Source organism: Cebus imitator, unplaced genomic scaffold (assembly GCF_001604975.1).
Source record: "Cebus imitator isolate Cc_AM_T3 unplaced genomic scaffold, Cebus_imitator-1.0 Scaffold396, whole genome shotgun sequence".
Classification (NCBI taxonomy): Eukaryota; Metazoa; Chordata; class Mammalia; order Primates; family Cebidae; genus Cebus; species Cebus imitator.
Genome location: NW_016107711.1, coordinates 1,906,733 through 1,920,142, shown reverse-complemented (window position 1 = coordinate 1,920,142; position 13,410 = coordinate 1,906,733). Strand labels below are relative to the sequence as shown.

General features: G+C 46.1%; 1 protein-coding gene across 3 annotated transcripts in view; it reads right to left on the bottom strand.

Annotated features, from left to right (window-relative positions):
* Nucleotides 1–3,875: 3,875 nt before the first annotated feature.
* Nucleotides 3,876–13,410, bottom strand: part of BTBD16 (BTB domain containing 16) — a 66,216-nt gene continuing 56,681 nt past the window's right edge. For all 3 annotated transcript variants that reach the window (XM_037731376.1, XM_037731377.1, XM_037731378.1), the window contains 6 exons: nucleotides 12,149–12,240; nucleotides 10,435–10,517; nucleotides 9,180–9,257; nucleotides 6,759–6,857; nucleotides 5,064–5,252; nucleotides 3,876–4,020 (listed from right to left, as the gene is read on the bottom strand). In XM_037731376.1, coding sequence (XP_037587304.1) covers nucleotides 3,952–4,020; nucleotides 5,064–5,252; nucleotides 6,759–6,857; nucleotides 9,180–9,257; nucleotides 10,435–10,517; nucleotides 12,149–12,240 — 610 coding nt within the window. In that variant the 3' untranslated portion in view covers nucleotides 3,876–3,951. The remainder of the gene's footprint in view (nucleotides 4,021–5,063; nucleotides 5,253–6,758; nucleotides 6,858–9,179; nucleotides 9,258–10,434; nucleotides 10,518–12,148; nucleotides 12,241–13,410) is intronic.

Genomic DNA, 13,410 nt, shown 5'->3' with positions numbered 1-13,410 from the left:
ATGGCGTGATCTTGGCTCACTGCAACCTCCAGGGGTATTCAAGTGACCCTCCCATCTCAGCCTCCCAAGTAGCTGGGATTACAGGCATGTGTCAGCACACCCAGCTAATATTTGTATTTTTAGTGGAGACAGGGTTTCACTATGTTGGCCAGGCTGGTCTTGAACTCCTGACCTCAAGTGATCCACCCACCTTGGCCTCCCAAAGTACAGGGATTACCAGCGTGAGCCACCATGCCCAGCCTCAGCTTCCTTCTTATCAGACGTGGAAAATACGTCTACCTCATGGGGTCGGGAGGATTCAGCAAGACAGTGCTTAGTAAGCATTTTCCCACCAGAATTGTCACTCCAGCTTGCTGGGGCTTCATTTTCCCCCTTGTACAATTAGGAGGTGGAAATGACATCACAGGGCCCCTCTCTGACACCCCAAGTCCTACTGTCTCCAGCACCTTCCTGTTGTTGGGTCAAGAGATGGGGAGGCAGCCAAGTCCTTCAGTCCTCGCCTTGTCCTTTTGGGGTTGCCTTCCTCCTGCCACCCAGCCCCTCCCCAGCTTTGGGGCTGTCTTCCTCTTGCCCACCCCAGCCCCCCCACCAGCTTTGGGGCTGGCTTCCTTCTGCCCACCCCAGCCCCACCCTAGCATTCCCTGCTCTTCTTTACCACTCACCTTAGACACATTTTTGGCGTTGCTGCTTTGCAAGTTTCCCTCCCACTCTTGCAAACTCCTGGAGTATGAGTTTGCATATTTCAAATACCTAACAGTTGTTTCCCTTAGAGAGTGGGCAATCATTTGTGTTTCAGAGATGCTTCCAAACAGCCTCTCCTTTCTTAGACATCTGTAGATTTGCTTGTCAGTGTATTTAGTTCTTGTCGTCACCGTTATCCTATAAACTGTGATAAAATGCCACAAGGTTGCATGTTTTCTTGAGCCAGTAATACCAAGTTTCCAGGCATCCGCAAAAGGGCTGGTCCATAAAGGGACCTTACATACAGTGCTGCCTGTAGGCTCACAGCCCTGAGAGGAAGGCAGAGGGGTGTGTTTATGTCCTTTCTATAGATAAGAAAGTGATAGTCATGGAAGGTAAGTGACAAGTGACTTTTCTGATGTCTCACAATTTGAAGGTGAAGCAGATACATCATCTCCTTCCTCCCCAAACACCGTGCTCCCTACGACAGAAATCATCCTGTTATGCTGTGTAACCTCCCGCCTTCCCCCGCTCCCCCTCTACATTTTTTTTTTTTTTTTTNTTTTTTTGCATTGAGACAGGGTTTTGTTCTATTGCCCAGGCAAGAGTGCAGTGACACAATTGCAGCTCACTGCAGCCTCAGACACCTGGGCTCAAGCAATCCTCCCACCCCAGCCTCCCAAGTAGTTGGGACTACAGATGTGCACCACCATGCCCGGCTAATTTTTATATCTTTTGTAGAGATGGGGTTTTGGCATATTGCCCAGGCTGGTCTTGAACTCCTGGGCTCAAGGGATCCACCTGCCTCAGCATCCCAAAGTGTTGGGATTATAAGCGTGAGCCACTACACCCTTCCATCCTGTTTAACTCACTCAAGAGAAGACTGGGGCTCTAAACTGCAAATCCCATTTTAAATGGAAAGAAAACTGTAAATGCACCTAAAATTCCTCCTGGAAGGTCACCCACCAAACATCTCAGTGATGGCTGTCCCAGTCCGTCTTATTTTCTTCTTTGTAATTTTCTCACTTTTCTGTGACAACATGTATGATTTTATTGAAGTAACGTTTAGTTTTTAAAAAGTAAAAACGTGAAACCGTCATGCTATTTGAAAATAAACTACAGCTCCCAGTGAAAGCTTAGACGAATCTCTTAAATGTGATACTGAACAGAAGCATGCAGGCATGAAAAAGTGTGCACAGATTCTGTGTGTAGGATACTCGAACTAAAAGGCCAGACTAATGCGCGGAGATGGAAGTCGGCGTGCTTTCACCTTGGGGGTCTACTGGGGGTGTCTGGGGTGCTGGTTTTGTTCTTTTTGGTTTTGATCTGGGTGCTGGTTATGTGGGTGTGTTCACCGTTCACCAAGCTCTATCATAGATTTGGGTGTGTGTTGATTTTGTTTTAAAACATTGAATTTAAATACTATTTTTGTGTTTTACTAAGTGTGTTGGTACCCCCTTAGGTTATAGGCCCGAGCCAGTGCCTCGCCTGCCTCCCCCTGGTAAACCCCAGTCCCCGCCCTGCAGAACTGGAAAAATCATTGAGGCGGTGTTATCCAATCATCTGCCCCACTCAGACACATCTGCCAACTCACCAAAACCTTTTACATTAGGGACTAACCTGGGGTTTCACACAGAATCAGGATACTGTAGAGAGCTGGTTCCCAGATGAAGTAAAACTGAAGAAGCTAAACAGGGAACGAGGCAACCCAGAGACTGGTGATGAAGGAAGTCCCCGCTGCCCCAAAGCCTGGAGGGACATAGGGATGAGGTGGTCTCAGAACCAGAGGCAGGGACCCAGCATCCAGACGGATGCTGAAACCACTGTGGAGGTTGCCAGGCATGAGATGGGGTATGAGCTGGGCAGCGGAGGGAGGAGGCACAGTTACAGCTGGGAAATGCCCCTGAGCCCAGAGGGTGCAAACTACCCAGGCTTCTCCTGTTCTCTGTCTTCCAAGCTCCCATCCCCGCCTCCCATTGACTGGACCTGGCCAGAAGCAAGCTGGTGAGCAACCTGGGAAACAGGGCTTGAGGAAGGGTGGGGAGAACCTGCCAACGGGCTCCCAACACCCAGTTCCTTTGCACCTCCCTGCCAGGTCAAGCTGCACAGGATGTCGGGTTCCACTGCTGGGAAGGAGGCTCCCCAAGCCTGTGTCTGACTCTAAGGGGATTATTAAACTAAACTTACCCACCTCATTGTCTGTATAGCGTCACCGACTCTCCATCACTTTTCCAAAGACAATGGGTAATACAGTGTGGTGGACACACCCTCCGGTGACCCTTGTGTAATTCTCTCCCCTTGGGTGTGGGTGGAACATGTGACTTACTTCTAGTCCAGAGAGTAGGGCAGAGAGGAGGGGCTGTCAGTCCTGTGATTATCACCTTATTTTATATAAGATGCTGTCTAAGCAGACTAGAGTGAGAGATTCTTCCGCTGGCCTTGAAGAAGCAAAATAGCCATGATTTGAAATGTCTGTAGAGAGTCACGTGGCAGGGAACTGCCGGGGGCCACTCGGGCCTGTGCAGCCTTTTCTCTACGCCTGTAGCAGCAGGGCCCTTGGTCATACAGCTGCAGGAAAATGAATCTGCCAACAACCTGAATACGCTTGGACATGAATTCTCCCTGGCCATATCTTCAGATGAGAATACAGCCTGCCTGCTACTAAACTGTAGTCTTATGAGGCCCTGAATATAGGACGCAGTGAAGCTAGGCCTGGATTCCTCAACCACGAAAAATGAAGGAATCGATGTGTTGTTTTAAGTCACTAAATTTGTGGTGCTTTGTGACACTGCAATAGAAAATGAATAAAGTGGGAAGGAAGGTTCTCTACTTCCCTCTTTCCAAACTGCAGAGCTTCAGTTTAAAAGGTGGGATAATAAATAAGTCACTTAGGAATTACCTGCCTTTCCCGCTCTGAGCCCAAACTGCCAGGGACAATTGGCAGGCAGTTCTGTGTGGCGGGCAGAGCTGCAGCTAAGGATGTCCTCCGTGCTCCCGGCTAGAGTCTATTGCCAGTGCTGGTCCTCCCATGGTGCTGGGAGAGGCCAAAACGTCAGGGCTGGATTAGGGGTGCTGTGGGTCGGGCTGGTAAATGGACTCTCAGGTCTGGACGTTTCACCCTCAAATGATACAAACATGGACAAAAGGTCGAATGAGACCACCACTAACTAGGAATGGCACGGAATGCTTGAGTATACCTTTTTACGCCATTTTATTTTCTTTCATGCAGATCAGTGTTGGCGGAAATCCCATAGATTCTTCTGGAAACTGTCAAGATGGTGGGAAGATGAATGCAAAAGTTGCGTAGATTGGGCTGCCCACAGTTTGGATTTTCAAGATCTAAAACATGAAACAAAACAAGGCGAATGGGACTTTTAAGATAAACACAATTGTCCCCCAGAAGGAGAAAAAGGAAGGCCTGGCAGTTGTAGAAGCTGCTGGTTCTCAACTATGGTTGCACATCAGAATGGCCTGCAGAGGGTATTTGAAATAAACTGCCAATAAATCAGGTATAACTTAAACACAATCACGTACACAAATCTTAAGAGGACAGCTTGATGAATTTTCACTAAGTAAACACTCCTCTGTAACTATCACCCTGATCAAGACAAGTATTTCCAGCCCCACAGAAATCTCCTTCTTAATGTTCTCCCTTAATTTCCCAGCCCCTCTCCCTCGCTCCCACAAAGGAAATTGTCACTATGATTTCTAATATCATAGAAAATAACCTGGAAGCTTTTAAAAATACTGATACTCAGGTACAACCCATGGAGTATCTGCTCTGGTGATATGGGTGGGGCTCTGGCCTTGGGAGTGATAAAGGGCTCAGGTGATTCTGATGTGCAGTCAGGACTGGGAATTACTCACTGGCTTGTAGCAAAGTCTTATTCTGGTCAGAAGCCAGGCAAGGCAGTGGATCTGCCTGGATGCTGGCAACCACCTACTGAAGTAGACGGGCCCCGTCCTTCCCCAGCAGGCCTGAGGCAGGTGGGTCTGGGCTGTGGATTTCAGGGAAATTAACGGGTCACTCACAGGCATCAGTGGAGGCAGTGATGGCAAATACACTCCACGGAGCCTCCTCACCTCAAAAAACAAACAAACAACAATAACAAAAATCCTTTGATGCTTATAAAATAGATCTGGTGTGACCCAAACCAAGCAGTCTGATTTGGGTTATAGTTATCTGTTTCCCTGGTTTTTCATCCTAGAAGAGATTTCTCTTTAGCATTATTTGAGGCTGTGATAACCCTTAAGAAACTGAGCCTGATTTTCTAGGGATCTCCAGTGTAGGGCACTAGAGATTAGAAGCTGGTGATCCCCAAAGGATCAGGGAGAGAAAGAGCAAAAAGGAAATAAAAGAAAAAGACAACATGGACACTTGCACGGCTTTTGCAGGATGGCTTGGCCAACTCAAACTTCTGCAAGACCTCATCTGTCCTGAACTCCTGCCACTTGCTGTCAACCAGGGTCCGGGCTCTGATCTCATACTTCACCAGGCGCACTGCTCGCAGGCTGACGGGCTTGTGCTTGTAGACCATGGAAGGGGATTCCAGGTCTGTGTGCTTTATTCTCTGCAAAGAGATTGACCCACCTCAGGTGGAACTGCAATCGGGGTGGCCCAGAGTTCACGAAAGCCGGCGCCTGGCACATAGACCCTGGTATATAATATGTGAGGGCAGTAAGAGGGCATTTCCCAAGTGGCACAATCTCCTAAAAGCGGCTGCTACTGAGTCAGTTCTCATTTGAGCCCTCACCCTACATAAACTACTGGCTCATGGCCTGGACTTGGGCGAACCTAGAAAAACACCATGAAGTCAAGCTTTATGATGGCTTTGCCAGAATTGAAAAACCAACATAATACTCATAAGGGCGTTTGGACTGGTATTGTCACATAATTCATCTCTTCCAACCAGAAGAACTCACTGTGTAGGGAGACACCTGAGTCAGTGGAGACCAAGAGCTGAGGAAGAGAAATGACTTGCTCCAGGGCACATATGAGGTACTGGCAAAGCTGGACTAAAACTCTGGTTTCTTCATTCATGTATTCATTTCTTCATTTATCCATTCATTCATTCATTCAGTCAGTCAGTCATTTAAAGCTCCTTTATATAGAGGTGACCAAGACTGTGCCACTGCACTCCAGCCTGGGTGACAGAGTGAGACTCCATCTCAAAAAATAAAAGTGAAAAAAATAAAGCTTCTCTGTGTTCCTGGTACTGTGATTGACAGCAGTAACAAAAAGATTAATAAGATATGGCCTCCCAAAAGTGTGCAGATCAGAGAAGAGAGACTTATAAACAAATCTTAAGTGGAACACAGTGACCCTTCATCATAGTTGGCATTGTCATCGTCAACATCACCATCCTCATCTTCCCTGCTGCATATGGTGCTTTGTGTGTCAAGCTTGTTCCAAGCCACCCTTTACACAGATGAACACACTGAAACTCACAACAACCTGGAGAGGTATGTCCTGTTACCTTCTCAGTCTTAAAGGTGGGGAAACTGCACAGAGGAGGGTTTCTGGCACTCGCCCAGGTCCTACAGCTCGAAGGCCATTGGTCTGCGGACTGTCTACTCCTGATCATGGCTTTCTCCTGCCTCTCCTAAGGTCCAGTAGGAGCACTGCAGAGAAGCCAAGCACCCTCCTGACTTTTCTGGGGTCCTGCCCATAGCCCACTTTGCAGCTAAACAAAATTAACCCCTCTCCCAGTTGGGGGCACTACCGGTTATCTTCATGGGAGAATAACTGAATTATATGTATAAACTGAAGATGAATTGAGCCCTACATGTGGAGATAGAAGACTAGGATCTAATCCTGGCTTTACCAACAGAGGCTACTCAGTTTTCAGACACTCAGTTTTCAGATCGTCTTCTGCTAAGTGGGCTACCAGTACCTACTTCCCAAGGTTGTTATAAAAATCAAATAACAGCACATATACTAGCGTGGTTAGCACTTACAATAGAGTTCATATCGATTAGTAATTAATGATGAATCAATTATTATTAGTTCAACATGGATTGACTCTAAATCTAAAAGATTGTTTCAGAGACACAACTTTCATGCATTCTACCCTTACCTGCATGTAAAAACTGTAAGAGGCAGTATCATGTTTCAGTCCCTTTATCTCAAAGAAGAATCCATATACAGCAATCATTTTTGAATAAGTTGTATATTCCTAAAATGAAGTGGGGAGAAATATTTAGTATTCAAAGTCAGCTGGGTGCGGTGGCTCACGCCTGTAATCCCAGCACTTTGGGAGGCCAAGGCAGGTGAATCGTCTAAGGTCAGGAGATCGAGACCAACCTGGCCTATGTCTTTTAGTAGACATGGGGGCAACACCCTGTGTCTACTAAAAATACCAAAAAAAAAAAAAAAAAAAAAAAAATTAGCTGGGCGTGGTGGTGTGTGCCTGTAGTCCCCAACTACTCAGGAAGCTGAGGCAGGAGAATTGCTTGAACCCAGAGGGCAGAGGTTGCAGTGAGTCGAGATTGCATCACTGCACTCCAGCCTGGGTGACAGAGCAAGACTCTATCTCAAAAACAAACAAACAAAAAAAGTCAAGAGGACATGGTAAAACAAAGAATAGCAACAACAACAAATGTCACTCGTTCTGCAACTGATTTGAAGGTGAAAATACCATGGCAATTCTAGCCTAGGAAACATGGGAAAAGCCAAACTGAAATCCTTGGTAGTGGTAACTACTACTCACAACTTGGAATAAATTCACTTCAAATTGGATGGCCATTTCGACTTCAGTTAAAAAAAAATTCTATACTACATATTAATGCTTTTAAGTGTAACATATGATTTTAAATGAAATATACTTTGAACAGTCGTGCAAGAAGATTCCACTGCCCAGTGAACCCTGGAGTCTACCTTGAGAACGATTGTTAAAGGAAAAGCCATCAGTGGCCCCAAAGGTCAGCTTTGACTAATCCACCTTATTCTTTAAAAATATTTCAGTTCTCACAATATTACAAAAAAATTACAAAGCAAAAAGGAAGAAGATATTTCAGCTACATACAGCTCTAATTTAAAATTTCTTCTATTTTCATGTTTTTCCCCATACTTTTCCCTGTATCTTCTTCCCCAGGTCTCTGGGAACCCATAAAGTTTTCAAAAGTTACAGTGTTCCCCCCAAACCACACCTCACCCCGACGTTCACAGTCCCCTGGCTGCGATCCTGCTTGGCAAAGAAGGTTTGAGATCAGGTAATCAGTGTTTCTGGAGTGTTTACACCCTCCTCCCCTTGCTCTCACTACTAACAGTTGGTACCGTTGGTAGAAGTTAGTTGTAGACTTAGTAGCAGCTACTGAACAGTGGCAATATTATTTACTCTTTATGTTCCCTAGTGAGGAAAAGAAGAGGTTAGGTATGTTCTTAGATGACCTGTAGTCTATAGACCTTTGAAACAAAGCATGTGGTTTCAATTTGATGGGCACAAGAGCCACTCAGCACTTGCAGAAAGTCCTGGCTCTGTGACCCACATCTGCCGACTTAGGCACTGCATCTCTGAACCAAAAGGCTGAGCCAGCCTATCCAGGGATGACTCAGAGGGGACCCTCTGATGATAGATTCAAGGCCTCTAGTTCTTAGAAAATGAATTCTTTTGAGATCACTGCTGGGGTGCTTTGAAATAATCAAAGGAGACCGGTGATTTCCTGGAGAATTATTTCCATCACAAGGAACCCAGCATGGAGCACAGCCAGCAACCCCAACCTCCCCTGGTCACTAAGCGTCAAGATGCCTTGCAATCAAGTTCCTTAAACCACTGCAGATCCATCAGGATAGCTGCCCAGAGTGAGTTCACCCCTATAACCTTAAACACGGACTTGGCATGGAGTCTCTCACTGTTTGCAACTGTTGATGTTTGTGGGAAATAGGATGGCCAACCCTTCCCAGTTTGCCTTGGCCTTACCTGGCTTTAGGATTGAAGTCCTGCATCCCAGGGCACCTCCTCCATCCCGGTACCACCGGGACCACTGGTCCCGCTAGTGGGGGAATTATTATTTTTTTTTGAGACGGAGTTTCGCTCTTGTTACCCAGGCTGGAGTGCAATGGCGCAATTTCGGCTCACCGCAACCTCCGCCTCCTGGGTTCAGGCAATTCTCCTGCCTCAGCCTCCTGAGTAGCTGGGATTACAGGCACACGCCACCATGCCCAGCTGAATTTTTGTATTTTTAGTAGAGACGGGGTTTCACCGTGCTGACCAGGATGGTCTCGATCTCTTGACCTCGTGATCCACCCGCCTCGGCCTCCCAAAGTGCTGAGATTACAGTAGTGGCGGAATTATTAAACAGCCTGTCCCAAGCTCCTGCCTTGTGAATTTTATTTCCTGGGAGCTGATGAGCATGCAGGAGAGACAAGCCATGATTCCCTCTTCTGTCCCCTGACCTTTCTACCAGGAGTCAGAAGTGATCGCAGCCACCCTCCAAAGGTTCTTAACTAAGCATGAGAGGGACAGTTCTTTCCCTTGTTCGAGTGCAGTTCTCAGTACCTGGTTAAAGAGCAGCCCAAATCTCACAGCCTGGGTGTTAAGATCTTTCAAGTGAGCCATGTCACCTCCGTTCTCCAGCTGAAAGGAAAATACACACAGCTGACCACAGTGGGATCCTGCAGACACAAGTGCCTCTCTTCATCTCCAAGTCTCTTCCTTGACCGCTGCACCCCTCACTATATTTGAAAAAGAGTTTTGCCTCTAGATGCACATTCAGCCATTCATTTAGTTCACAGACATTTATTAAAACCCTCCTGTGTCAGGTCCTGCGCATGGTGCTTTCAGAGGATGCAAGGAGAAGACAGAAAAGTACCTGAGCAGTCTCACCTGGGAAATAAAATGTGCACACAGGGCAGAGATGACCATGGTCACAAAATCAAGAGTAAGTAAGGACCCTCATGGCAGGCTTCAAGGTGAGGGCTGGGGAGGGGAGGGAGCGGAATTCAAGAGGATAGCATTGGTAGCAGGGAACAAAAGGAAGGAGGTGGGCAGGGTCAGAGGACCAAGAGGGAGGTGGAGACTTCCCGAGACATCTGCACAGACTGTCCCCTCTCTGTCACTCCTGTGCTGCTCTGTTAGAGCACGGTCCTGAGTTATGTCCCAGAAAAGCACCTCCTTCCACGGAGTCAAGATCTATGGTGTGGGCAGTGCTGAGCACTGTGGTTTGCACATTACAATAGGTATTTGTGGAGCGGGACTGAATTTTAACGAGTGACTCATACATCTTCAGAACTCACACACTGCCCTTCTTCATCTCTAAAATGCGAGATTGAAAACACATAAGAAGTACAACAGTTAGCATGGACAATTCACAAAGGGGAAATGCTGCATGGAAAAACATTCCCAGCTACCAGTAATAAAGGGAATGCATATTAAAAAATGAGATGCCGTTGTTCCCTTCTCAATTAACAAAAGCAATTTGAAATTTAAATGCTCTATGTTGCTGAGGGTGTACAAAGAGAGACATGCTCATTTATTACTGGAAGAAGAGTAATTTGGTCCCAACATTTGTTAATCTGTATCAAGAACAAAAATGCAGATGGCAGGTGCTGGAATTACCCAGATTCCAAGTCTGGGTCTTCTCCCTTCTCTCCTTCCCAGGCACTGCTCTCTCCTCTTTCCCTGGAGAACAATCCAGATATGTCCTTACCTCAAAGGTCTAAAGGTTTCAAATGTGAAACACATCTCCAGAAAACACAAAGTCAGAGAGGCAATACATTTCAACAACTGTTTCCTTGCAGGGCAGGCAACTCACTGCGTGGTAATGGTTGGCCGTAACCCGGTTCAGCCACGACTCTGGGAAGAAGTTAAGGTCCTGCAGCTCCTCCAGATCCTTGCCTTGGAAGAAACACAAAAGGAACATTTTTTCATTTTATTCACACCAGAGCCTCAAAAGTCCCATTTACAGAAAGGAAAAGAAAGAAGTCAGGAGCTGAGGGAAGAGAAAAGGGTGGATGGTCTCCTTTAAGATTTGATTGACAAAGTGGAAATAAAACATCTCAGGGTCACTGTGGTTATGTTCAGAGTCAATTTGTATTTCAAATCAATTCTCTTCAAAAAAACTTATACAAATACCAGCCTGGTCAACATGGTGAAGCCCTGTCACTACTAAAAATGCAAAAATCAGCTGGGCATGGTGGCGCGCACATATAATCCCAGCTACTCAGGAGGCTGGGGTAGGAGAATCACTTGAACCCAGGAGATGGAGGTTGTAGCAAGCCAAGATTGCACCAGTGCACTCCAGCCTTGGGGGACAGTGAGACTCCATCTCAAAAAAAAAAAAAAAGGAAAAAAGAAAAGAAAAAAAACTTATACAAATAAACTTCCAAAGAATGAATAAATTCAATGGCCATTTCAACTTCAGTTTTTAAAAAATCTATACTACATATTAATGATTTTAAGTGTAACTTATATAATTTTGAATGAAATATACTCTCAACAATCTTGCAAGAAGATATTGCTGCCCAGTGAACCCTGGAAGGTACCTTAAGGACTATTGTTAAAGGAAAAGCCATCAGTGGCCCTCGAAGGTTAGCTTTGACCAGTCCTCCTTATTTTTTAAAGATATTTCAGTTCTCACAATATTGTCAAAAAAATTACAAAGCAAAAAGGAAGAAGTTATTTAGGCTGCACATAGATCCAATTAAAATTTCTATATATTTTTTCTATTTTATTTTATTTTTATGTCTTAGATCTCCCTTCCTAGATCCCTAGGAGAAAGTTACAGTGTTCCCCTGCAACCATTCCTCACCCCAACATTCACAGCCCCCTGGCTGCAGTCCTGCCTGGCAAAGGAGGTTTGAGATCAGGTAATCAGTGTTTCTAGAATGTTTAGAAACAACCTGGACAAAACTACCTGACTCCATCAACCATTCCTGAGTTCTAGAGCTACTTAGTATATCTGGATAGCTGGAAATGGCTTTGAAAATGTTCTCAGATGTCCTTTCGGATGCAAAGATCTCATGGGTGGCCTCCTGGACTGCGGATAACATGCTCCCCAATATGTCTTTCCTCTTTCCGAGTGACAGGTGCCATCCCCTGTGCCCAGAGCATGAGGCTGAGGGAGCAGAAGCCTGGATAGGGCACAGATCCAGAGTTTTCTCCCAAACTGCAGAACAAGGGGCCTAGAAGTGAACCATGTGAAGAGGTAGGACATACAATTCAATCAAGTCAATGCCAGTAAAACAGCCTTTGGCAGCTGTACACTGCTTCACAAGATACAAGCCCCTTCTGGCCATCATCAGATTTCATCAGAGCTCCGATTACCCCCATTTTACAGATAGAGAAAGTGAGACCAGGCAGCTACATGACTTTCCCCAAGTCACACAGATTGGAAGTGGCAATGCCATGTTTCAGCTGATTCCCTTGGAAACATCAGGTGGGGCTCCCTCGGCAGTGGCTGAGGGGTGGGCAGGTGCCCAGCAGCTTTCCCTTGGATGTGCTCACCTGGGTCAGGGCTTATCTCTTACCTTTGGTGATGTTGTGCAGACGCAAGCTGAGGAAGAGCGGCCTCAAACTCTGTCCTATATCCCGGTCCAGAAAGCAACGGTTCTTGGGAAAGCTTAGCAGAGGCACAAAGAAGAATAACAGACCTTCAGCAAACTCCTTTCTGGAATAAGCCCGGGCTAGGGAAAGCCATGTCATACAGACTAGCGGCTTCACCAGCCAGTGGGGGATGGGGCCTGGGTCTCTCCAGAGGGGTCAGGTATGTGGAAGCAGATGGTAGCTTAGATGACATTTTATAAAGTCCAGCCCCAGAGATGGTAATGGAGACAAATGCTTATATTCTCTTCAGCATCTACCACTAGTTTTGTACATAGTAGGTGCCCAGTAAATGTGTATTAAGTGATGGATGGGAACACATGTTACTTGACAGAGGACCTCAATATGCATTTTCTCACATGAGTGTCACAAACTTCCTGTGGGGCAGACAGGGCAAGGATTGTTAGCTTCATTTCACAGATGAGAAGTAGAGGCTCAGCCTAGATGGGAACCCAGGACTCCTGACTCCTGTACATATGATGCCCTTCCAGTAAGCGACCAAATGATACACTTCAAAAGTGCTTTCTGGTAAAATTGAAAAGAAGAAAACGGATGTGTTGGGTAACCAGTTTTAGCAGCTGGTTTCAGGATCAGTTCTACTGTATTCAGTTCAGCTTAATACTAAGCTCCAAATAACTTCCTCATGAAGCTGAAGGTCAGCACTGGGTTGAGAAGATCCAGTTCTTTTTGAGAAGACATGCACACATAGACACACATTTAATTCCCTGCCCTTGTTTTGAAATAACTTACTTCACAAAAAATGGCCACTTTTCATAAGCGGGGACAATGGGGAACAATGTTTCCAAGTCTCTGGAAATGCAAAATCACTTCCACAAGGCAGAGCCTGCATAGGACATGCCCAGGGTACTTGTAGATTATTTTTCCATAAATCAAGAGTGATGTCCAAGTCACACCCTGTGCCAGCTGGACGGAGGTCACCACTGGCCAAGTGCCCCCTCCGTCAGAGATGCCCGCCAGCTTTCCTGGAATCATTTATTTTCAGAAGATCTGGGAATTCCTGGGACTGCCCAACTGCTCCACATCAGGGATGCCAGAAGATAGGTCTAGAGGTGCAGAAAAGTTGTGGGCACAAGGACAAGTAAGTTCTGATTCAATTCGAGGGGTATTTACCAGCATCTACCCTGCGCCTGTCTCTGGAGGTGGACAGGGTAGCCGTAAATAAAGTCAG